The sequence below is a fragment of the Danio rerio genome, chromosome 13, assembly GCF_052040795.2.
Source record: "Danio rerio strain M-AB ecotype USA chromosome 13, GRCz13ab, whole genome shotgun sequence".
Taxonomy (NCBI): domain Eukaryota; kingdom Metazoa; phylum Chordata; class Actinopteri; order Cypriniformes; family Danionidae; genus Danio; species Danio rerio.
In genome coordinates this window covers 13,753,091-13,780,000 of record NC_141033.1, presented here as the reverse complement: position 1 = coordinate 13,780,000, position 26,910 = coordinate 13,753,091, and the positions used below count along the sequence as shown (strand labels likewise).

The window sequence follows — 26,910 nt, the reverse complement described above, 5'->3', positions numbered from 1 at the left end:
AAAATAATTAAAATAGTTTTCAGTTACTACACACGTTACAATCTAACATTGTGTAAAAGGAAAAGGAACTTTCAGACGTGTTTGTAACTGTTAGCGTTAGCATACATTAGCTCCAGTCGTGTTTCTTAAAGCAAGTTACATTTCGTATCAAACTGTTTTAAATTACTAAACGCTGTTACAACCAAACACCGTGGAAATGTTTTAAGCTCTAAATTCGCTAATTATACAGTACACAAGCAGTAAAAAGCTTACCTTTCTGACCGGGATCCACGTGAAGTCTTTAAAAAAACCAAACTTTTTCTTCTTGTGATCTTCGTGCCATGGTGGTTGACAAACAGCTTTTTGGAGCATTACCGCCACCGTCTGGATTGGAGTGTGGATCATGAGTTTAGTCACGCATGTGTTTATTATGAAACCAACTTCTGCTTTAAAACAAAAACAGTCAGCACAGGAGCGTGCTATCTCAAAATTAAGCGAATTTTACATAGTTTTTCTCTAGATGACATGTATAATCTATTTATAAATAATATTGTTTTGTTTGCGTCTAAACATTGCGACCATCCACACTAAATATTCTTTTTTTTTTTTTTTGCTATCGTACCATGAATATTTTCTCAAATTATCATTAAACGTGGAGCTGACAGATTACTTGATAAAATAAGAACTTAATCGGTTGCCATCAGCCTTAATCGGTTGCCATATGGTTGACCGGAATCGGGCCAGTGCTTTACAGCCGCATCACAACCGCATGTGCGCGAGCGAGCTGCGGGCCGCACTCGGCCCGGATAACACTCGCCGATGCCGAGTCGGAGCCGGAGGCGCCGGAGGGCAGCCGAGCTCGGGCCGATTACTGCCTGCTATGCTCAATCAATAACAGGTCACCATGCTGATCACAAACGAAATGCTTAAAATCATATTTAATTTTATTATTATTATTATTATTATTATTATTATTATTATTATTATTATTATTATTATTTATATAGTTATTTTTATTTGACAGCTATATTATTGGTTTCCCCATTTTTTTTTTTTTGGTTTCCCCATTATTATGCGAGGCGCATATTTACAGTGACGTCAATATCGTATGATCTTTTGTAATGTCCTCATGCTTTTTAAAAAATTATTTTATACTTTTTTTTATTCTCTATTTAATTTGGTTCTTTGATATTAAAGAAAAAAACTTAAGTACTTTATTCCTCTATTTTTGTATTCTATTCTTCTTGTTATATAAATAAAAACGTTAATAATTGCTTTAGCTGAATCATAAAGATTTAACAAAGATTTAACATAATAATAACCTAAATGTGTTACTCAGAAATCGCTCTGAAAGCAGTTTGTCGTGCCTGAAATCACATGAATGAAGCGCGTTTATAACGTCATAACGAGGAGCATCAGCATCATCGTATACGCCTTCATTATGGTAAGGCTACATTTAATCAGAGCTTAGAATGACCTGATTCTATGCTTTAGTTTAATTTATAGATGAGCTGGTTTGTTTGTTTAGTCCTGTTTTTATACACGTTCACTCGATTTTATGTGATTTTAGACAAATGTAAAGATTTCTCTTTCAAACAAACAATGACGGTGCGATAAAATATTTCAGAAAGCAATGTGATGGCCACTTCACTATTACACTGCTTACAATGTGTTGAGTTATTTAATGTAATTATTTAATTTTCTAATCAGAGCGAACAAATATGATATATTCCTCTTTTTTGGCTAATTCAGCGGATTATAATCCTTACAAATTGTTTAGGTCGGAAAGAAGTTAGGATGCACAGAAGGACACGCTATCACAATTTTAGTTGCTATAGCAACGCGTGTTATGATATGAATTCTGACTGTATTTATAAACGATCGACCCTTTCGTAATCTGTTGGTTGAGACGAGGCGACTTTTGCAGAGCATTACTGTGTGGATCCTGAGATTTCTGAGAAAAGACTTTCATTTTAAAGAGCACATTTTACTTCATTAGTTTTATTTTCTTGCAAGAGATCGGATTATTTCTTTAAACATTTATTTTGACATTTTTCAATTCCACTTCGTTTTGTTCTTAATTTTTTGTTTCTTTTTCTTTTTACTTTTAGTTTTTAACTTTTTATTTTCATACTCTTGTTTTCTGTATTTTCTTGTCTCATTACAGGTTGAAGAAGGATGTCAAAGGCCCACATGGGTGAAAGACGAGGTGAGTGTTTTTAATTGTTCAGTTGTTTGTTATTGGTGCAATATGTCATTGTATGATGCTGTATGTTTGGCTAAATAATATGAAAATGATTATGCTATATTAATCTTTAAATATATTCCTTAAATCTACTGGAAGTCCTGACTGACAGTTGTTAAAAATGAAGTAAAATGATGAGACTAGTGAGATTGAGTGCTGTTTATTAATGATCGATATTCAGAGTTTGTGTGTGTTGTTTATATTTTAGCTTCAGGCCGCTCCAGATCCAGGAGTGTTGCTTTCACCCAGACATCAGCTCTGGACGCAGACACACGTGATGGCACCACTGAGCTTCCTGGTTATTTGGCTCCTCTGTCTTCCGAGTTGGCGGATTCTGTGTCCACTGACCAGAGGAAGAGGAAGAGGAGGAGCAGCAGCCAGCAAACGGCGTCCACCTCGTCCAGAAGACCACCAGCCAAACGCTCTCGCAGAGGTCAGCACACGCTCCTCTTCCAGATGTTATGGCTCAGTTATGAAATGATCTGTCTCTATATTCTTGTTTTCTTGTGCTCTTCTGTGTTGCAGACATGTATGCGAAGGGCCCGTTGCTGGGACGAGGTGGATTCGGCTCTGTGTTTGCTGGGATCCGCAGGTCTGATGGACTGCCAGTAAGACATTTTCTTCCCCTCTTCATTCAGACATGCTTTACAAATGTTGCTGTCCGTAAATCAGGCAGGTGTGATTTACTGTGCTTCTTCTGTCTGCAGGTGGCCATCAAGTACGTGTCTAAGGACCGGACGCACACCAGACTGAAAGTTGTAAGTTCCAGAGTGAATCTGTTGTGTTTGACGTCTTTCATTCAGTCCTGCATATAATGAAGTGTTTGTCCTTCAGGACGGTCAGGGTCGTCTGCCGCTGGAGGTGGCATTGATGACCCGCGTCACTTCAGCTCCTGCCTGCCCCAGTGTCCTGCAGCTGCTGGACTGGTTTGACCGTCCCAGACGCTACGTCCTGATCCTGGAGCGTCCGGCTCCTTGCCAAGATCTGCAGAGCTTCTGTGAGGAGAACGGCTGTCTGGACGAGCGTCTGGCCAAGAAAGTGCTGGTGCAGCTGATCGCGGCGCTGAAACACTGCGAGAGCAGCGGCGTCCTGCACCGGGACGTCAAGCCAGAGAACCTGCTGATCTCCAAAGAGTCCCAGGACATCAAGCTGCTGGACTTTGGCTGTGGAGATCTGCTGAAGCGCTCAGCCTACAAATACTTTGCTGGTGGGTTTGTGTTACAGAAGGAAACGCTCTGTGGATGTTTGTGATGATCGACTAAGGGTAATTGTCTGTACTGGAGAGTTTTAAGTGAATGTTTGTGTTCCTCTTGTGTCTCTCAGGCACTCCTGCATACGCTCCTCCAGAGTGGTTCCGCAGACATCGCTATAATGCGACGCCAGCTACAGTCTGGTCAGTAGGAGTGACCCTTTACAACATCCTGTGTGACCGTTTCCCCTTCAGAGGCGCACAGAAGGTCACGTCCAAAAGCAGACTGATCTTCCCTAGAAAGCTGTCAACAGGTAAGAGATTCAGACACATTCAGAGATGGAGACAATGTGTGTGAGTGAGCAGAAGTGTGTTGTTATGTGTTTCTGAAGACGGTGTTGTGTGTAACAGAGTGCCGTCACCTGATTCGCTGGTGTCTCAGTGCAGCACCAGCAGATCGACCCAGTTTAGATGATATTGAGCGCCATCCCTGGTTGCACTGAGCAGGTGGCCAGTGACATTACACTTAACTTAAAGCAGCAGTCATGGCTTGAATTGCATTGTCAGGATCAGTGTAGATAAATGCTGTCAATGATTTGCAGGGAGAGCAGGAGTGGCAGAGGAACTGAGGAGAACAGATCCTGATCCTGAACTTCCTCTGCTGCGTCTGTGAGGCTCTCTGTGAAGTTGCAGGAACTACCAAAACACATTACCAGGCTACAGCAGGCAAATGTGGAGTTTCCAGACCACTTAGACAAAAACAGGGGGCACAGACTAAATAACCAGAACAGCAGCAGTAAATGTAAAGCAATAAAAGTTATTTTATACCCAACTACAGTTTCTTTATCCTTACTGGTTTGATTAAAATATAAACATTCAAACTACTCTAACATTTAATGCCCAGTAAACTGTATTTTTAAAGCAGCTAAGTATAGCATCAGCCAGTGTGTTATTATTGGAAATTATTTAAAACAAGAAGAAAACTCCTAATACCAGAGATGCATCTGAAAGGTATACTTATTTTAAGATTTACAAAAACAGAAATATAAGTATATTTACATATTTGAATATGCCAAACTACCCACATTAAAGTTACACAATGAACTACAAACAAATGTATTTATTTGAATTTTATAATTTATTCACATTTACAGTCATTCACTTAAGTTTTGCTGTTAGGACGAGCCTTAATGCTTATATTATACTGCACTATATTTGGTTTTCCAAGCCACATACTGTAAAGACATTGAATAAAACCTGGTCTTGGTACTAAATTAAACCTTAAATATTTTAAACAGACATAGTGGGTATGTAAGGATCTTTAAGTTTTTTTTAGATTCGCCAATGAGATCTGTAGTCTATATCAGTGGTTCTAAAACTGTAGTACGTGTACCACTAGTGGTACGCGGGTTGCCTTCTAGTGGTACACAGAATAATCCAATATGTCATATGTACATGCAACATATATTTTTAAACTTATCAAAAATGGTTTATATATGAATATGTAGAAATATAGCCTATATTTATAAGGGCCTAGCAACATTTCCGTTTTGATGAATAGGATACTACAGATTAATTCTTTACATTTAAGTACAGCATTTTTTTTTTTACTTTTTAAGAACAGTACCTACCATTTTTTTACTTTAACAAGCTCATTTTAATTTAAACGTTGACATTTTATTTTGTTTGTTTGTTTGTTTTTTCACATATAAGTACAGTACAGTGTTAATGTTTAAACTATTTATAATGTTTAAAGTGGCTGATAAAAATAAATACTCCTAATAATAGTAGTTAATCTGCCATGTTTTTAAACTGTGCAGAGCTGTAGCTGCTTTACTGGGCCTACTATGCTACTGTAATTCAATACTGCTCTTTATGGTGGTACTTGGAGGCATAGTTTTTTCTGAGGTGGTACTTGATGAAAAAAGTTTGAGAACCACTGGTCTATATGATGGCAGATTGTACAGAATTATTAAATATGCACTGATATTAAAGTCTGCTACATTGATAAGATCATACATACTGTAGGTGCAATTGTACCATAAATATATGATCATACCACGTTCATGTAAATTTAGCAAACTTCATCTTCATAGATTGTAAAATTACAGGTTGCTGCGCTGTCATCTAGTGGAAGAGAAAGAAATGCCGTTGTCTGGGATCTGAATACAAACAGAGCAGTTTAGGCTCACTAATGAAATTAAATCTTAATCCTTTCAGTTGTCCAGGGTATTAGCAGTTTATAATTTATAAGTGTAAAGCAGATTTAATTTTTTGAAATAATCATCTGATAGTGTTTATTTAATCTGGTCACATTTATTGGAGAGAATCAAGTGTCATACAAATAAGGGATATTAAATTACATGTCATATTACATTTATTATGCTATATAAATTTTATATTTTAGTATGCTATAAGTAAATATTTTACTTAATTTTGTTTTATATCTATTCTTTTTTATTATAAAACAATTCATTTAAAACACATTTTGTGACCCAATGAAGTGAAATATATTCTTATATTGTATTATATTATAATTTAATTTAATTACTGCCATATGCATTTTGATGTAAATACCATTACCCATTGTACCATTTTTTTTTTGGTTTTTTTTTTTGTATCTGTAGAAATACAAAAATGCAAGTCTAATTTTTGGACAGAGCCATTCTCCTAAACGACTTCCAAACATTTCAATTCTCATGCTTCTTTCTGATATTATTTCTTTCTGATAACATTATTGGAGTACTTGTTATATCACATTTTTATTATTATTTAATTTAAGCTAATGCATTTCTGCTATATGCATGCTTCTTGTAAAATGTGATACGGTATATACTGTACAGCAGGGGTCTCAAACTCAATTTACCTGGGGGCCGCAGGAGGCAAAGTGTGGGTGAGGCTGGGCCGCATAAGGGATTTCACAAAAAAAAAGTCCTCAAATGTCATTATTAACAGTTTTAATTATTTCTTCTGAACATGAAGTGTCCTGAACATTAATAGAACATTGAGTGAAGATTATGAACAGTTCTTCTGAACATGGCATCTTTTGCCTACTTCTTGCTGCCAGAGACTTGACAGCGCTTCTTCTCAAAAATCTGAACCACATTTGGCTTTAGAGCGGAAGCAGTTGAGACCCTCAGTATGGCTTGAAGATTATCATCATTAAGTCTAGACCTGTACTTTGACTTATTGAAGTCCTAGGGAAAAAAGTGGGGAAACTCACTCAAAACTTCCATTCCCTCACCTAAAAAAAAGGCGTATATATATGTATAAATAAAACACCCCCACCCCACTCCAGTCACATCAGTCTGTACCAGTCTGTATCTACCTATAATATCAATATATATAAGATGCAGGGCAGGCACGTGCACACATAGGGCTCAACCTGTGCAGAGCACATGCCCTTTTTAGTCTTGCATAGAAAGTGCCCTTCCAAAATGATCAAAAGTGCCCCCACGACGCGACACACCCTCGGTCCCGCCCTTCAGTAGGCGCGCGATAACACCGCTCTTGAGTACGCGCGCGATAACACAGCTGATCAGAATGCGTGCGACAACGCTGATTCTGTCAGAGTACAGCAGTCGACGCGGGCCACAAAATATTGCACTGAGGGCCGCAAATGGCCCGCGGGCCGCGAGTTTGAGACCCCTGCTGTACAGTATGTGTGATAATTAGTTGATTGAATCCTTAGTCATAGTAATGCTGTTTGCACAGGCGCAAGTTAACATAATAGCTGATGTATCTTCAGCTATTATGAGCATCAGCTCTTTAAGAGAGTCATTTGTTGCATGGGTAATAATTTGGCAATATCATTGAATGGGTCAAAAGGTTTGATTTTATTTTATTCCAAAAATCATACAAATATTAAAGGGATCGTTTATCCAGAAATGAATATGTACTCTCTGTTTAATCTCCCTCAAGGAAGCTGAAGTCCTGTAACTACTGACAATAGTAGAAATATATATACATATATATACATATATATTTATACAACAGTTCTGTCTGGTTCTTGAATCTGACTGGCTGATAGCTGTTGCGATATTTTTCCAGTAACATCACACAAAGGCCTCTTCACCCCTCACCTTTGTGTATTACTCTGCCACTTTTTGCAGCACGGGATGCGCATCATACATAGATGTACATTCAAATCATATTATATATATATCAGTGATTTAATAACTAATTTCTAATAACTGATTTCTTTTAATTTTGCTATGATGACAGTAATTAATATTTGACTAGATATTCTTCAAGACACTAGTATTCAGCTCAAACTGACATTCAAAGGCTTAATTAGTGTAATTAGGCAAATCATTGTATAACAGTAGTTGCTTCTGCAGACAATCATATATATATATATATATATATATATATATATATATATATATATATATATATATATATATATATATATATATATAGCTTAAAGGGGCTAATAATATTGATCTCTTAAAATAGGTTTTAAACTATTTAAACCTGCTTTTATTCTAGCCAAATTAAAACAAATAAGACTTTCTCCAGAAGAAAAAAATATTATAGGAAATACTGTAAAAAAAATCCTCCTTTAAACATCATTTGGGAAACATTTATATATTAAAAAAATTCACAGAAGGGTGAATCATTTTGACTTCAACTGATAATCATTTTTGAATAATCTCGATTACAGTTATGACCAAAATAATTGAGATTATGATTTTTCCCATAATCGGGCAGCCCTAGTAAAAAAATGACATAGTTAGTGTAAAATTGGGGGCTTTTGTAACGGCATGCCTGCCAGCCCCGGTCTTTACTTATTAACCTGTTATGATCCCCCAAAGAGGTGCCATAGACCCCGTTTTCCACATACTGTACTAACGCTTACAACAGTTGTTGGCAGGTATGCTGGAAAGTGATATTCTAAGTCGATCTCTCTCTTTTGTATGTTGTAGTGCTGTATTTTAACCGATTTGCTCGCATATCAGGAATGTGTGTTTTATTGGCAGAAAGAAAGAAGCATGTGTTTAGCGTTTTTTTCTTATCACAAACACAACAGCAGTCTGGTAGTGATTGCGTTACTTTTTTCAGGTTAATTATTGTGATATCCCGATTGCATCAGAGAAATACTGTAGACTGTAACACTGTAAGAAGTCTCTGTAGATGGATGGCATTTCATGTCACGTTCAGCCTTATAATCTTAAAGTGTGAGCAAAATCAGCTGTTTTATCATTACTTTAGACTACGCTATAGAGAGTCATTCAAACACTAGCTCTAAAGTGACGTTGGTGAATTAGTAACGGCTTCTGCTGTTTTGATGTCAGCTGCAGATGTGAATGAATGGCGGAAGAAAGTAGTTCCTAATAAAAAGGGGTTTTTAGACTCTCCGTGTTTGATTTTCTTATTTATATACACGATTGTGGCGTCAAACTGTTGTATAAACACAATATCACACTCGTAGCAGTGCGATATGGCTGTATATCAGCACTGGTGGGACGCTAAATCAGGTCGCACACCAGAAGTGGCGCTCGGCGGCGCGCCGCGCAGCGCTATGCATTTTAGAATTCTAAACATAGGTTTCTATCAGGATACACACACCGGCGCCGCAAGTCGGCGGCTGTCGGCGGCACCCGTCCACGTTTCAGGACGCAGTTCATTTTTCAGCCACGCCACAGAGCGCCATCTGATTAGTTTCATGTTAAATATCATTCGAATGTGCGCGTCTGGTGTATGATACTTTAAACTGTCATGTGCGCGCCGTGTCGTGGCGCCAAGCGGCGCTTCTGGTGTGCGACCTGCGTTAGGCACTCAGAAATGCATTGCTTATAACGAAATTCCTAATTTTTTACAACCATAAAGAGTGAGTAAATTATAACAGAATTTCAATTTTAATTTTGGTTATTTAAGCCACTCAAAAGAACATATTTTAAAGAAAGCTGTAAACCGGTAGGCTACCATTGACTTCCATATTCCGTATTTCGATGTAAAAAGTTGATGTGTTTACATGTAATTTGTGGATGTGTGTAAATGAAACATTCTGTAGTGCATTTAGTTATTGCCCAGCAGGCACACAACGTCATAAGACGTTAATATTGAGTTAGATTTAGGTCATGATGGTAGGTGACCAAAATTCATTGTCTAGCCAGAGTTTAAGGTCAACGTTATTTTGATTTCCAATAACAACGTCAAAGGATGTTGATATTTTGATATTTAGGTTGTGTTGGAAAGTGACCAAAATCCAACGTCAAGCCAACATCATGTTGACGTCAAATATTGACATTTATTCGTCAGGTATGGTAACCAAACTCCAAAATTTAATAGACGTCATATTGGTAACGTCCACGCTGTAACATCATTATACGTTGAAATTTTGTTAATATTAGATTAGGCGTCGAACATTGAGGTTGGCCTTACGTTGGGTTCTAATGTCAACCCGATTTTCATTTCCAAACAAAATGCAACATCCTACGAAATTAAGGTGCAACGTCAATCTGATGTCATGTTGACATCCTTGCCTGCTGGGTGTTTAAGGCCATTTCGGTCATCATGCAAACGTCTGCTCATCTTCTCATCACTGATCTTCTCATCAGTGACAGTGACTACTCTCATCAGAGTAGTCTCTGGGTCATTGCGTGGAAAGATTTTACACCTCTTTTTGGACACTTTTAATGCTTCCAAAGAGTTTACTGCTATTATAAAGTGCCCACGTCTTATTAAGGTAGTCCATTATGATGCAATTTACCTTGTATGTGAGATTTCATTGGACAGGAATCACAGGACTGATTTTTCTAATCCTCATAGACGAGAAAAAATAGAGACTGCAGGTTGAAGTACACATTTTAAAAACTACTCAATTACAGTAATTTGAGTATTTGTAATGTGTTTCTTTACACCACTGCATATTAGGAAAAACAAATATATGGATGTCAGTGATTACAGGCTTCCAGCTTTCTTTAAAATACATTTTTTTGTGCTCAATAAAAGAAAGAAGGCCAAACAGGTTTGGAACATGTGTATGATGAGCAAATGATGACGGGATTTTAATTTTTTGGTAAAATATCCCTTTAACATAAAAAAAATAAAATAAAAATCACAGAGAGCAAAACAAAATTAATTCGCTACCACAAGGGGGCGCCGGAGACCGATTTGATAGATTATAACAGATTTACATGCCTGCTTTCATACATCAGTTGCTCTCATATAAGTCTAGCTAGTGTGTTTGTTTTAGCTCGGTCCTGGAGAGCCACTGTGGAGTAGAGTTGAGCTCCAACTTTCCAAAAAACATATTCCAGGAAACTTATGCCTAGTAAGAGCTTGATTAGCCTGTGTGTTTATTTGAAGCTGCAACTAAACTCTTCAGGACAGTTTGAACACGGTAGTTGTTTTTACTGTTCGTTTGACAATTGTTTTACTGGCAGTAAGTGTATCATAAATGTAACTGTAGCGACTAAATAAATAACCAGACGAAAAGGTAAAACACCTAAATGGAAAACAAAAATCTCAAGTGAGCTTAAGCTGTGCTTTTGTACCTCCATTATGTAGAGGTGTGAGAAGGAGTGACTTGACCCCTATTGCTGGGGTCAGAGGTCAGTCTGTATTCTGTGGCTACCATAAAAGTGATTGACAGGAGGATGTGTCTCCTTGACCTGAGGAAGAGACAAGCTTTAGTTCAGTCATTTGATGATATAAATGCCATTTCCTCCTTCATGTTTTAAATGTTTATTTTACTTTAGTGCCACTGCTAGTGTTGTGTTGATAATATTTGATATTTTAAAAGTTTTGATGCAATGAGCTCCGTTATTGTTTAGTATAGTTATATTGAGTTTAATTATATTTGAATTAAGGCAAGACAACACAGGTGAACGGGGGAACTTTTTATATGTACAACTTGCCAAACTAGTTTTATTTTTTATTGCTAGTATTTAGACATGTTATGTGTAAATATGCAAATAAGAGACAAATAAATCATTTTATTTATTTATTTATTTATTTAAATACATTTTATAGTTCCATAAAATAAAAGTTTTATTTATTTATTTATTTATTTTTTAATCACCACACAATTTAGAAAATATTTTCCATATGCAGGGTTCAACGCTGAGGATTTTTTTACAGGCCTGATTGGACCAGCGGTTCTGATTTTTACTTGCCCTGCCAATATTTTTACTGGCCCCACCCCCAAAAAAATAAAATAAATAAAAAATTATAAAAATAATAATAATAGCTATTTCTTAGCCACAAATAAAAAAAAGTGTCAATGTTTGTAAATCTAGAATTGAAATATAAAAAAAATTTCAATACATGTATAATGAGCAAAATTCTAAGTATTTTGCAAACAAAAGTAGCTAAATGTGCAGGTATTTTATTGCAAAACAAAAGATGACTGAACTGCCCGACTGACGTCAAACTGTAAAAAACATCACTTAATTTTTTTAGTCGTGGTGTACCCTCGTAAATGTTTGCAAGACGTCAGAAACAAATGTTTTCTTTTAGCATCATCTCTTGATATTGCCACCATGCTGCTGTCTCTTCGTTGAACTGTTTGTTACGAAATAACATGCTCAAAACATTCAGTCAGATAAGAGGAACTGAGAAGGTAGCATTTGAAGGCTTAAAAACAAACTGTTCCTCGATTCTGACTGTATTTGCACGCAATTGACAAACAGTCACAGGCAAATTAAACTTTAGTGACAGGGCATCAGTGGCCCGATCGGGGCAAGTAACAATCCTGTCTAATGTCCCGAGAATCTTACAGGCTGGCCTCAGGTCATCGGGCAGTCCTTATTGTTGAGCCCTGATATGTTTTTGATAAATTATACAGTATGCACTTGATACATCAACAAATTGTCACCTTAGAATTTTAAGGTTCTGTCTGACATTTTTGTCAAAATTGAGTTATTGACATATTCTTATTAAATGCCAATTTATTTACATTATGGGATGTTTTTTATAAGTAGTTTACCTTTTAAGACTTTTTATTTAACAAACAAATGTTACACACATACTGTTTGTATATGGAATGCAAAAACTTTAAAGCTCAATATCTCAAAATCATTCAGAACGCAGATAGAACCTTATCATTCCAAGGTGACAAAATGCCTCCGTTAAACCCTTTCTAGATAGATGTACCGAAGCTTTCTGGCTGATTTGCAACATGCTTGGTATCAAAAAACAAACTTAATTTCAGAAAAAGGTTTACAAATAAATCCTATATAGTGTTTTAAAACAAAACACAAACAAGTTGCATACACTAGATACTCGAGAAGTCATACGCATGACGATTTACTAAATGCTGGAGAAGCACAAGAAGGTTAATACTTTCTATATTTTTTCTTTTATTGCACACTTTTTAATGATAAAACATGTAGCTATTTTGTCTTGTGATATTTTGTTGTTAAATGTTAAATATGCATCTGCCTTTGAAAAGCCAATGAAGCTGGAATGGCAATGATCACAAAAATACAACTAGTAATTTTTTCAAAAGGTCTCAGAGTAGACAAGTGAGACAAAATCTTAAATTTAAGCCAAAAAATTAGTTTTGCCTGTAATATCTTGCCTTAACATGTCTTGTTGTTTTGATAATAAAGGTTTTGTAGTTCTACAAATTTGGCAATTTATCAAATGTTAAGAAATAATGTCACGAAAATCACAATTGCCTCTTTTTGTGCTTTTGTTTGAATGTTTGTATGTGTGTGTGTATGTTGTATAGGACAACTTCCTCTTCCCATTTCGTCCCTAGAGGCCACTCACGTCTTTTAACACCTTTAACGCAAAGGAAATAGGGTCTTTCTTACCCCACCCCCTCCAAACACATCATCATTTAAATTAACCCTCCATCCTATAGGCTGCATCAGTTTCTGTCTCTCTTTTTTACCTATGGTCATTTAACTGACTTCCACTACAGTTATGCTGCATTATTCAACTATGGGAAGGAAAACAACAGGTGACCTGTCAGTGTAACGGTCACTCAAGGGTCAGGCAGAAAGGTCATGACCGAGCTCTGTCTGTCACCCAATCTAATCTGAGACCACATTCTGTTAGTCAGGGTGTAATCCAGCAGATTATAAAGATCTAGCAGAAACTAGCCATCAGATTCTCAGGCTGAGCTTTCTCGGTGCATCTGCTGATCTCCTGATATCCCTAGGAAAGAGGGAGGGAAATAAAGAGGGGGAATATTCTTTGGACAAGGAGTGACGTTTAGTATCAGAGAAAAAAAAGAAGTGTAAATAAATTATATTGTCTGCTCAGGCTCTTCTGTTTTATTAGTTTAAAATTTGTTCGCTAAATTGGTTTTATTACCAAAGCTAATTGTTAAAACCTCATATATTAGGCTCTATTTTTTGATTGCTTTGATTGCAAATGGCTGATGCCAAACATAGTCATAAACATATTTTTAGCATTGCTTTCATGCGGTTAAATGCATTTGAACAGCCACTGAATCCCGCCTGTTCTCTGCCTATACAGACCTAATTCTTAAAGATTACAGGATGTGTTGTTGAAGTACGCTAGCCAGATTGGATTTAAACTTTGCTGTCTATAAAGTTTGGCAAAAACAATTCTGAAATGCACAATTTTCAGATTAGCTTTGTATTGTGGTTATCAGATTAGAAACTAAACATCTGCTCTTCTTATTGTTTACTGTTCATATGTAAAATCTACAGAATTTGAAATCAACAGATCAGAAATGGTCCATATATTTGGACATTGATTGATTTTTCGAACTGAATGGAATATTTCCGGTGTGCAGTACATATGACGTGACATAGCACTGCACTTGTTGTTTTGTGTGGGACTTTCATCAACAAAAGAGAGGAAGGATTGAAGGTGTACATTTATAGCTATTAATTAATTTCAGACATACTGTGGTCACTTTTTTAGGATTTTTAGGTAGCCACTCTCTTGTGATTGAAAACATTACTGACATTAAATGAGCACAACTCACCAATGATAAAAAGAAAATGGGTTAGAATAAGCATAGGGTTGCACCAAAAATGAAAATTCTGGACTGAAAATGAAAATTCTGGATGCACTTGGCCAGAATCCGAAACGGAAAATGTAATAATTGTGAATTTTATTAAACTATATAAAGTAATTTTACATTTAACTCAGTAACTTAAATAACACTGGCCGTCTAATTTAAGATCAGGCATTAAGCTAACAACAGTGTTCAGCTTATGTTGTTGTTTTACATCTTTAAAAACTTATTTAAAGGGCACATATTATGCAAAAATCACTTTTATAAGGGGTTTAAACACAATTCTGTTGCAAGAGCATGTGAATATAAGCAGCTTCTAAAATCTTAATTTTTTTATAAATACATTTTTTTATAATCACACTTATAAAAACAGTTTTGCAGAAACACTTTGACATTCTCCCTTTGTAGGTGTCATCACAGGAGGAAAGCCCACCCATTAGGAATGGTCTCTTTCTTATTAGCATAGGATGGTAGTCTTATTTTTGAATCTGCCACTATGCTGACTAACAGGCATTTGTATCTCCACCCTCTTTTTTAAAGTGGGTTGGGAGCACATGCACATTTGAATTTAAAGCAACAGTCACCAAAATGGCACAATTTGGATCCAAACCTATTTTAAAGAGTTGTAAAAATAATTTGTGGGATATTTTGAGCGAGGCAGTGGTGCAGTAGGTAGTGCTGTCGCCTCACAGCAAGAAGGTCGCTGGGTCGCTGGGTCGCTGGTTCGAACCTCCGCTCAGTTGCCGTATTTGTGTGGAGTTTGCATGTTCTCCCTGCATTCGCGTGGGTTTCCTCCGGGTGCTCCAGTTTCCCCCACAGTCCAAAGACATGCAGTACAGGTGAATTGGGTTGGCTAAATTGTCCGTAGTGTAAGAGTGTGTGTGTGTGAATGTGTGTGTGGATGTTTACCAGAAATGGGTTGCGGCTGGAAGGGCAAACTTGCTGGATAAGTTGGTGGTTTATTACGCTGTGGCAACCCCGGATTAATAAAGGGACAAGCTGACAAGAAAATAAATGAATGAATGAATGAATTTTGAGCGGAAACTTCACATACACAGTTTAGGGACATCAGAGACTTATCTTACATCTTGTAAAAAAGGGGCATAATAGCTCCCCTTTAAATTTTGTTTATTGTTTGAACAACTGAAATCACTCCTAACAATTGGACTAATAGGTACAGAGCTAGTGTTTTTTCCCATAACGATAAACTTTAGGTGAATGGTTAATGTGATTTTTATTTATTTATTTATTATTTTTTCAATTTTATACAGTTTCTTTTACAGCATCAATGTAATTAAAATTTAATCAGTCAAATAGAGTTTAGCATTCATTTAATTGTTCAAGGGTAAAACAAGAATGCCTTTTACAAGCACGCGCAACAGGGGTGTCGGGGGGTTGATCGTTAAATGGCGGTGTGGCAGACGAAGAACGAATGTGAGGGGGGGGGGGGGGGTGGAGGACGAAAGTGAAGAGGGTTAGGAAGTCGCGAAAGAAAGTGAAAGTGAACAGCAGATGGGGGAGGAGGGCGGTTGAGGAGGGCGATTGGTAAAATGAGATACCGGATCAGCTTTCAGAGGTGCCGGATCCGGCGTGTCCTGGCACGAATTAAGCCCTGGTAGAAACTATCCAAAATATATGTGCAAATGGATCCATATTTAGTACAAACATGCTAATACTAAAGTGCTGTGTTATGTATTCCAGGCCAGTTAGAGATCAACTAATAGAAACATGTGCTATTGCTTATTGTTGTTTTGGATGCCAAATATTTGTTCATGTCATGGATAATACACATGCACATAATATTTGTGTAGTTTACAGTGAGGCAGTAATGGTGTTGGTTAAAAAACAACAAAGTCTGTTTCCAGACCACAAAAAGTCACTGAGTACATTTCAACACAGGCTCATTGTAAAAACATACCCCAGTATACATTTCTGGAGAGCACAAATTATGTAGCCAGAGCTACGTATGGCTGCATTTTGTCTTTAAAGCGAACGCTATGGAGTGGTATGATGTCGCTGATGGCTTCTTGTTCCTTTTCGCGTTACCAGCTGACCACTTACCTCGTTTATCGTTTGGGTTTAGGGAAGAGGGTGGATCGATCAGTCAGTCAGTCAGTCAGTCAGTTAGGCCTCTGGTGGATTTACATAAAAACAGCAGGTACGAATGGCACTGGCGAGAGAATTTGAGATCTGAAAAAGCATACACAACGGCCTCTGGTTGATTGGCCAAAAATATAAACAGCAAAAAAGTATCTCCTGGGACGTATTTCTTGATCTCCAGAACGGTATATAGGGGCACATATCAATAATGATCCTGACTTAGTACGTTTACGTGTACATGGACACCAGTACTCCAATTTTACTGTCATTAGGACAATACTATGATTAAGAGTTTTCCATATAAACAGATTTTTTTCTTATTATTTTTTTAATACCTTAATATGACATAAGTCAAAATCAAAGTAATCAAATCTAATTAAGACGTGGAGTATTCCTATTTTAGTCACATTACTGAAGTGCAGACATGTAGACACCATGATCAAACTGTTACCATTGTGTAGTACTTTTTGCTACATGTTGCGACTGGATGCTCACTGCAGTTCACTGTGACCACCTCTGAAAAAGAGACTAAGCTGAAGGAAACGGAATGAATGAATTGTTTATACACTGGGATACTCATTTACTCTTAATTAGAACAAATGAAGCAAATTAATTTTGACTTCAAAACTTTTTTAAAAAGATGAATAATTCTTTAAAAGCAAAGTTAATAGTAAAATTACTTATTTACTACTAATACTATACGTTATTTGTAGTTGACTGGTAGTTGCTTTAGTTAATAGAATACAGACCATCAAAATAAACTAACATTATTATTTACTTTAAAACTGACTTAGCTATTGAAAGTGCATGCATTCGATTGTTCTCGTTTTACCATCCTCTTCAAAATACTTTCCTTCTTTCATTTCTTTTTTTTTAAATATCTTGTCCATCTTATTTGGTCAATTATCCATTTTCGTGTTTGCCTCAAAAAGCATTTCAATTTCTAGATTTCTCATCATGTATTTAATGCGTCTCATGTCTGGCCTCAACTGGTTGAAGACTGATGTAAGCATTGGTGGTTCAGGGCCAAATAATGCTGCATTGTAGTAAAGTAGCAAGTCATTTTAGTTACACTTTAGTATAAGATGTCTTGTTACAGTGTAACTGTTCATTTAACTACTGCATAATATTACTTAATTACATGAACTTAATATATGGTTAAGTTCAGGAGTAGGGTTAGTTGCATGTAATTATGCATATTAATTGTAATTACTATAGTAAGTACATGCAATATGTGTAATGACAGCTTAAAGAGTTACCATATTGTTTTTATACATTTCAGAAATACTAGTTTTTTTTCCAGAACATACGGAAGGACAGATTTATGAATGAACTGCTCTTTTGATCGGGCCGATGGGTTTGGAAAAAGGATTTAGTTTGATTCATTTGGACAGTTTACTCACATATCGGTAGATTTGAGTGAATAAAAGTGCCATATTTTGTAAGACTGAAAAGAAGGAGATTAGGTGAATATTTAGCTACTATTCAAAGAGAGAGAGAGAGAGAGAGAGAGAGAGTGTGGACCCGCTCTTAGCTTGTGAAGAACTTTGTAGTGTTAGTAAAGACAGTTTATATCCAGCACTGATGAAAGGCTAGAAACTTCCAGAGATGGCAAACTTACACACAGCCTTTACTCAAGCAGAAGTATAGATACTCATGTTTAAAACAACTCTAGTAATAAAGTTGAAGTACTGACTACACTTAAGTACTCAAGTTAAAGTAAAGAAGTACAGCCTGGAATATGTATTTCAGTAAAAAGTATTCATTACTTCTAACTGTTTTTGTTTCACAGTGGCAACTACCATTTACATCATCATCATCATCATCACATACAGATCATGTATAGACCTTTTTCTTTGAATGCAAAATTACCCATTATGCTTTGCGTGTGTGCGCAAGGAGAATGCTAAGAACTTCTGGTTGGCAGCTGATATGTATAAACAGTCACATTTGGACAGCTTTGAAACAATAGTTTTAATCTATTTTACCTACTCTTAACGTCTTTGAACTAAAACTGGTGTCAATTAGCGTAACCTCCTTGACTGATCATTTAAAAAATGTGATATAATGGGATGGAAAACAACTGCTGCGAGGCATTTTACCTTTGTTATCAGATAGCATCTCCCCATTGCTAAAGTGATCATTTTCTCTCTCTTTCAAACATACAACCAGCCCAAGCAAATGTAATTCTCCAAAATGTCTAACACATACACGTAGCCTGTTCTGTCCCACTTACACACTGATTGAATAAGTGTCAAAATCTGAAAGTAAAATGGCGTTTTGAAATGACAGAAAAGCACAAATCATGGTAAATACTACACAACACACACTACCTAAATGAAACATAAACAGCTCCTGATTATTGCATGTTGAATCAACATGCAAATCAACAAGCAGAGCATCAGTAAGGACTTTTATTGCTCATGTTTTTAAATTGCATGACTTACATACCTGTTAAGTTTCAGTTTCAAATGCCAGTAATCTGGTTTGCTCTATAATGCAGTGAAGTTTTGCGTGTGTGTGTGTGTGTGTGTGCACGCATTGAAGAGCCGCTGTACTTCTGACATCTACATATAGACATATAGACATCTGACAGATTATAACGGCTTTAACACAGACCTTTCAAAGATGTGTGTCACAAAAACATTCTGTAATCCACTCAAAACGCTATTGAAACCCATTTTCGGGGCGCAAATTACCAGTTGTAAACACTGTAAGCGGAAGTTCTAAACTTTCTACCGGAAGACACTGGTCGCTATGGCACCCTCCATGCAGTAGCCAAGAAAAAGGTCTATTCATCTATACAAAATAACTTACATTTTTTGTATTTTCTGCTGCAAAATAGCCAAGCAACATCATTCTACATTATATATTCTGTATTGGGAAATATGAACTCCTTGGAAACAAAGGAAATACATCTGCATAACGTGTATATATAAAGTATTTAACTGCTTTAACTTTACAAACATTGACAAAAAAGTTTATTTTACTGTATTAGATTGAAAAATCAGAGAAGTAGCTGCACAGCATAGTCGGAGGTGGACAAAAGGCTTTAACGCCATTTAAATGCCAGATCTGAACAGGAATGTGTCTCGTTTACCTTTGATCCGGTTGATCAAAAAGCATACAGTACATCGATGATTATCTGTCTCTTCACTTTCACCATTCTTGAAAAGTAACGAGCCTAACCTAAAAATGAAAGGAGTAGAAAGTACAGATATTCATGGAAAAATGTAAAGAGTAAAAAGTTTTCAGAAAAATAAATAGTGGAGTAAAGCACTGATATTAGAAAAATCTACTCAAGTACGGCAACAAAGTATTTGTACTTCGGTACTACCATCTTTGGAAACTTCCACAAACACCATAGAATGTGGTAACCTGAGCAGTAACTGATACATTTATAGATTTTATGATGTATATTTTGCTATGGAACCAAAAATTCAAAACAATGCTCACAGCCATATCACCCTGCAACCCAAGACCGGTTACTCACTGAAGCTAAGCAGGGCTTAGCCTGGTCAGTACCTGGATGGGAGATCACATGGGAAAAATTAGATTGCTGTTGGAAATGGTGTTATAGAGGCCAGCAGGGGGTGCTCAACCTGTGGTCTGTGTGAGTCCTAATGCCCCAGTAAAAGTGAAGGGGACACTATACTGTCAGTGGACACCGTCTTTCGGATGAGACGTTAAACCGAGGTCCTGACTCTCTGTGGTCATTAAAAATCCCATGGCACTTCTCGTAAAGAATAAGGGTATGACCACCGGTGTCCTGGCTAAAGTCCCTCAATCGGCCCTTGCGATCATGGCCCACGTGAACTCAGAACCAAAATAATGCTCTGTTAAAGGGCAATGAAACCCCCCTCTTTAGGTTCAAGTATAGCTCAGAATTTTTTCAAAAATGCTTCATGATGGGCATGAAGCTCTGCGAGCAGAGGGAGGAGTGGCTATTGCTGGCAGAGCAGGGGGAAAAAAGGGGAGCGAATAACTGTTTTCAGTTGTCTTACAAAATGAGACACAAGCCGTGAGGATACCCATGATTTTATAGTGTACAAAGTTAAAATGCAAAGTAATAAACAGTAAGTAATTTAATGTCCTGCTACATATGTTATTTGCAATTTCATATACACATAACCACAATTTGTTATATAATTAAAAAGATAGTCATGTTTATATAAACACTAGAAATGAGTAGGACTTCTCTCCTTCTCAATCCCCGCATGCAGACACAGTGGAGCAATGCAGGAGGTCTCTTGAGTCTTGCCCTATCTATTTCAACATTAACCAAGCCGGTAATCTGGAAGATTTTAAGCCTGTGTGAACACAGCAGCACATATATAGGTGACATGTCTGAATGGTAACAAGCTCAACTGATAAAAGACAAAGTCTGCCATTCTCCAATTCTTGTACAGCTCTCCTGACAAAAATTTTTGCTGCAACCGAACAGCTTTGCTGTATCGCCCTGACAGCATCACTGGGAAAAACATGGAACAAAGCCAGTGAATCATGCAAACAAACACATACAGGCCTTCATCAACGGCTAAATACTGCATGCCATGTGCAGACATGGTCTCAGACAGTTATTGGGTCCCACAGCTTGGCAGGTTTGACTTGCTTTCAGAAAACATGTTCTCTTATGAATAATTAAGAAGCAGAGTCTTCTCATAAGATAAGAAAACTCAGCTATAAATAATGATTAGAAACCGACGCCTAATCACTATACTTGCAGATGATAAAATATTTTAAACCTGGAAGATGAAATTAGCTGACAAAAGCTCAAAATTAGCTAGTTTTCCCCACAATTAAGCTGACTGGTGCTAACGTTGTCATAAATGTCATAAATGCTCAACACAGACAAATCTGTTAAAATAAAAGAAAGTGCTCCAGGGTGTCTTGAGCAAACAAACAAACAAACAAACAAACAAACAAACAAACAAACAAACAAACAAACAAACAAACAAACAAACAAACAAACAAACAGAAGGTCTACTAATGATACTCTAATTATTGCTAGTTGGCATGGTTTATAGGCATATTTAAAGGGGGTCATTAAAATAAATTTAAACCTTATTACCATTTGCTACTTATTGCAAAACAGTGATTTTTATTTATATATTTTAACGCAAACAAATTGTAATATGAACAGTTGAATTATCTGCAACAGCTATCTGTTTCTTTTCTAATGAGCATGAGTGTTGATACAATATGTAGCCGTAGTTTCCTCTGTAGTACTGTAGGGAACAGTGCCTGCACCTGTGCCCTCTGGCAGTATGAGAAAAAGGAAAAAAAATGTTCTTGGCAAAAACAGTGGTTGAGACCTGTCGCACGCCAGACCCTCCTAAGACCACACACAGGTGTATGTGTGTGTGTATGTGTGTGTTTAAATGTATGTGTGTGTGTGTGTGTGTGTGTGTGTGTGTTAGTGTGTGTGTGTGTTTGAATGTGTGTGGTCTAGTGTGGCAACAGTTATCAAAAGTGGGAGTTTCTGTGCCTTAAGAGATGTTTCTTCTCTTGTGTCTGAGCATAATGTCCCACCTCTCCATCACTCCACGAAACCACCCCCTCTCCCTCTGCAGAGTCCCGTCCCGTGTTCACTTCTGGATAGTTTCCAGTGGAAGGGATTATTGTTAAATTCACATAATCTCCTGTGTTTCCTCCAGAGAATCTGCCTTTTTTTTTTTAGAGTTTTAAAATAATTCCCACAGCTTGCCTTTAATAATTATTATGTCCACCATAGGAGTTTGTAACACAGTATGCAGCCTATTGGCTCAATATGACATTTGAAGCTAACCGAATGCAGATAGCAAACAATCTCTAATCTATAATGTATTGCCTGTCAAACACCACTGACAGGTCCACTAGCAAGTTAGCAGGCTACCTATCATTATCCTGGTGGATTTTTCCCATGGGTTTGCAGTAATCCAGGTCTTCGCTTCATTGTGAAGCAAGTATCCGCTCCAGTGGTGGGCCAGAACGTATTGGAAGGGGATTCCCAAGATTCCCAGACAATCATGCACTTCCTGATCTCCTGACTGCCTCACCTCACCTCAAATATTCCACAAGTGTTATCTCTCAGTGTGCACCCTGTGTCAAAAAAGGACATGCAGCCAGAATTTAGAAATTATACGTCAAATAGACATACTTTAGAAGAACTTTCCTAATTAAAGAAATGAGAAGCGTAAAAATACACTGGAGATCAGAGATACCAAACAATTTATACACTTTTTTGGTTTTTGCAGAAATAAAGTAGTTTTCATCAATTAAAAGTTGAAGGATTTTTAATTGTAGAGCAATGTTTTACAAAATTATCTGAACATTTAACAAAATGCCTCAATAATATTGATCTGCAATGACTCTAAGAAGGATTACACCAAAATTCTGAAGGTTACCGCAGTCAAAAATGACTAAAAACAGCACCTTTTTTTCAATGACTAGCAGCCCAGAGTATTACTAGTCTCTCACTGAACATCACTATTCTATCATGCCTAACCTGTTGATCTTGAGCTTGTTTTCTTCAGTTTATTCCACAGTTCACTGACTGTAGTGTTTTCAATTAGGTTTAGATCAGTATAAGGATTAGGCCATTTCATTAATTCAATATTTTCAGCTTAAAGGAACTGTTTTTACCTGTTCTGCTGTGTGATGGAGCTCATTGTCCTGCAAAAAAAAAAAATAAAAAATTGCTGGCTTTATTGGGCGATGAACACAGGAAAGGAAACAGAGATTGCTTGATGGAACTTCTGATAAACATTTGACATGTAGCATGTAGCTTTCTAATGCTGCGTTCACACCAGACGTGTAAGAAGCATCAGGGGCGAGTGATTTACATGTTAAGTCATTTCAAAGACGTGAATAGACATCCTGCAGCGTGAATGATGCCATACGCTCCAATGGCGTGGCGCTAATGGAGCGTTTTGCGAATCTGATGTGCGTTTCGTTTGAATTGCTCAAGTTTTAAAATCTGAATTTCAGTGGACATTCATGCCGCGGTAACCAATCAGGAGCTTGCTCTTGTGGGGGCTTGATTATGACATAGCGCCTGTTGTTGATGTTCTGGGGGAAAATCCTCCAGCCTACACCGACAACAGTTCATCAAACTGGGCTCGGCTCAGTCAGAAGCACCGCTGAAAGCTTCCATCATCCACATTAAGTTTCTTGAGTTTATAAGCTCACAGAGCTGGGTGCACCTCTGAAAGGATCTAGTGGACTCAGTCACTGCGCCAAACAAATCGACGCTGTTTTTAGCCTTCATAAAGCACATAAACACAGTTATTGCGCTAATGAAGCTAATAAAGCAGATTTGGATGTGTGAATGAAGCGAGTAAATTTAAATGTTCAGACGTCTATTTACACATGAATAGCGTTTTTTATTCACACCAGATGCGAAAAATGCGGATAAATAGACGCGTGAACATTTGAGTGTACTCGATTCATTCACACTTTAAAATCTGCTTCAATCGCGTGTCAAATCCATTTTATTTGTGCGCCAAATTCACTGAGCAATAGACATGGATTTGCATCATGGGCAGGGCTTCTGTCTGCCTGGTGAATCTAGCTTCGTTGCTAAATGGCTAACATGGATTTTATTGAGAAAATAAATGTTTATGTGCTTTATGAAAGCTGAAAAACAGCGTTGAGCACCCAGCTCTGTGAGCTCATAAACTCCTCCAGAAACCACAACCTGGATAATGAAAGCATTCAGCAGTGCTTCTGACTGAGGCGAGCCCAGTTTGATAAAATGTCGCCTGGTGTCCGCTGGAGGATTTCCCCCCCGTTACACCAACAACAGGTGCTACTTCATAAGCATGCCCCTACAAGTGTAAGCTCGTGATTGGTTAACGCGGTGTGAATAACCGCTGAAGTAAAGATTTTCGAACTTGAGCAATTTGCGCAAAATGCACAACGCTCAGTTGGCGCCACATCATTTGCGTGTGTTGCGTTTTTTGCGTTGTGTCATTCGCGCAATTCGCACCGCAGGATGTCTATTTGTGGCTTTGCATTGACTTAACATGTAAATCTCTCGCGCTTGATGCTTCTTTCCCGTCTGGTGTGAACACTGCATAAGAGTCCAAGTTCTGCAGCAAAAAACATCACCAAATCATGACATTTCACCTCCACCTTTTCAGATGTCACAGAATTCTTTGGGTTCAGTCATTTCCCAGTCTGATGATAAACCAAGCGGCAACCTCCCGCTTTCCGTCGGGAAGCCAATACGGAAGTAACTAAAACTGCAATTCGTCGACTTGCCTTGGGGGGATGGCTCCAGGAAGTCCAGGTCATTTCTGACTGCAATGGGAAATTGGCCATTTTTACAGCTGATAAACCATGCTTACAGCCTGGTACAAAAGATGGTTTTGGTGCATATAGCCATGATTAACCTTCATGACAACTGTGAGGGGGGTGAACTTTTTTGTGACTCATCCGTTTTGTTTTTATTAAGTTATATTAACTCTGCATAATTAAGGGCGTGGCCACTTGAGTGACAGCTATGTCTCGCTACTCGCTGTCTCGTCACCTCAGCTGATTACGGCTAATTAGCTGCCGAACTCGGCATACACATCGCATTTTTGTGTTGGTTAATGTTTCTTTACACAGTCAATTGCCTTTTGGGATTATTTCCTGCAATTATCAGATGATATGGCATGCTGTGTGCACTTCATTGTGCTCACAAACCATTCACGTGGCCTCCGTTTCCCTGGGCAGTGAAATTATATACTTATATTCCATCTCTATAAATGTATTTGTTTTATTTAAGATCATTTATAATGTTCTTTAGAGCTGTAATGCACTCCAGAATCTGATAGATTGATTAGCTGTAGGCTCTAGAACAGTCATCTGAAGCGTTGTCATACAGTCTTATGCCTGGAGTTCATCAATAGCCTTGGATTTACTAACACAGACTATAGTTGAACTGTTTGGACGCATTTCGCGTTTACCTCCTGTTGAAAAACATCATAATAACAATGTTTAGTGGTTCAGTGTATTACAGCAGGGTTTTTAAAAGTCTAAACACTTTATTGATATATTGTATAACCGAGCACATGTGGTCAGAACACAAACGAGTCGCAGGTAATAAAGTATTAAGCGTTTCTCCCAAATTAAAGTCTTTCTGCCAGGTCCAAGCAAATTCCAGCAGGTGTCTGTAGCTTCTCTCACTCTCTGCCTCTTTGCCCTTGTTTGGTATCCCGCCTTGGGTGCGATGACGCACGAACAAAATGGCAACTGTTGGCCGCGCCTACTTGTGGCTTCTTTTGCGCTCTTCACAAACCTATGGGTGACGTCACAGATACTACGTCCATATATTTTACAGTCTATGTGATAAACATCGGACCCAATTAAATTAAACTTCCTTTTCACTAAAGTGAGCTTTGTACCAATTGTCTATTTACAACTTTCTACAAAGTTTTAGTGTAAGCTTTTGATTATTTCTGCTGATTAGGGGTTTGGTCATATTAGGGCTTGCAGTCCAAATCAATTAAATGTTGAGACTCTATATGTCAAGGTGCACACCTGTACCCTGTTCAGAGCTGAACTGCTGAGCAACTCCAGCTGCATTGTTAAACCAATTGCCATCACTAGAACCATTTGATCACCAATGTTCTTCAAAATATCTTTTGTGTTCGACAGAAGAGAGTAAAGAACAACACACTGCAATGGCATTAAAATCATTTCCTCAAAGCTTTTAGTGAAGAGACTTAAAATAATTTTTATTTTGTTAATACGGAGGATGTTTTGATCATCTAAGTTGTCTTTATCCTCCAATAAAGAAGGGCATCAGGGTGAGCAAATCATGACATTTTCATAGTTTTTGGATAAACATCTCTTGCGTTTGTATGCTTTTATGCTCCCAGCAGCCATTGTGGTTCATGTCTCAGTCTTGTGGCGTCTTGCATACACAAAGGGATATGACTTCTGAGATAATCATATTTTGAAGATGTTTCTTGATGCTAATTTCAAATGTAAGCTATTATTTTGTTTGAAAAGGAATTTTAGAAAATCATTGCATGTAAGCAGAATGTTAGTGTGTGCCTTTTGAAGTGTTAAACAGCTCTTTGAAGCTCAGATGACGATGTGTGAGTGAATGTTTGGGATTGATGTGGACCTGAGCAGTGGCAAAGAGGACCCTGGAGTCACTGACCCACGACACATTTCCATCCAACACTAACAGTCACTCAGCACTGCTTTAAGTGCAAAAAAAACCCCACTCATACACACAAGCCAGAGAGTACTCTGAGAATACACAAACAGGACGTCATATTAAAGCGTTAGTTCAACCAGTAATGAAAATTCTGTGACTGATAACTCACTCACAAGTCATTCCAATCCCCCAAGACGTTTGTTTATTTTTGGAACACAAATTAAGATATTTTAGAAGAAATCCAAGAGCTCTCTGACTATCCAGCAACAGTCACAAGACGTTCAAAATACAGAAAAGGAACCAAAAACTTTTTA

The 26,910-nt window shown here is 37.4% G+C and overlaps 2 protein-coding genes and 1 long non-coding RNA gene across 8 annotated transcripts in view; 2 read left to right on the top strand and 1 right to left on the bottom strand.

The window, feature by feature from the left end:
* pimr48 (Pim proto-oncogene, serine/threonine kinase, related 48) overlaps nucleotides 1-894 on the bottom strand; it is a 9,675-nt gene extending 8,781 nt beyond the window's left edge. The window contains exon 1 of the mRNA XM_087279081.1: nucleotides 852-894. The gene's annotated coding sequence lies outside the window, so the exon portion shown is untranslated. The remainder of the gene's footprint in view (nucleotides 1-851) is intronic.
* The window catches only part of LOC147834145 (uncharacterized), a 762,525-nt gene that overhangs the window by 201,506 nt on the left and 534,109 nt on the right, over nucleotides 1-26,910 (top strand). The gene's annotated exons all lie outside the window — the stretch shown is intronic.
* Nucleotides 1,394-26,910, top strand: part of pimr47 (Pim proto-oncogene, serine/threonine kinase, related 47) — a 149,615-nt gene continuing 124,098 nt past the window's right edge. For 4 of the 6 annotated variants that reach the window (XM_087279085.1, XM_087279083.1, XM_087279088.1 and 1 more), the window contains exons 1-6: nucleotides 1,394-2,188; nucleotides 2,433-2,657; nucleotides 2,750-2,832; nucleotides 2,932-2,982; nucleotides 3,059-3,431; nucleotides 3,548-3,727. In XM_087279085.1, coding sequence (XP_087135211.1) covers nucleotides 2,158-2,188; nucleotides 2,433-2,657; nucleotides 2,750-2,832; nucleotides 2,932-2,982; nucleotides 3,059-3,431; nucleotides 3,548-3,727 — 943 coding nt within the window. In that variant the 5' untranslated portion in view covers nucleotides 1,394-2,157. Of the gene's footprint in view, nucleotides 2,189-2,432; nucleotides 2,658-2,749; nucleotides 2,833-2,931; nucleotides 2,983-3,058; nucleotides 3,432-3,547; nucleotides 3,728-3,824; nucleotides 3,921-4,015; nucleotides 4,246-26,910 lie in introns of those variants that run through there. The other 2 variants (XM_087279084.1, XM_087279086.1) reach the window with 2 other exon arrangements.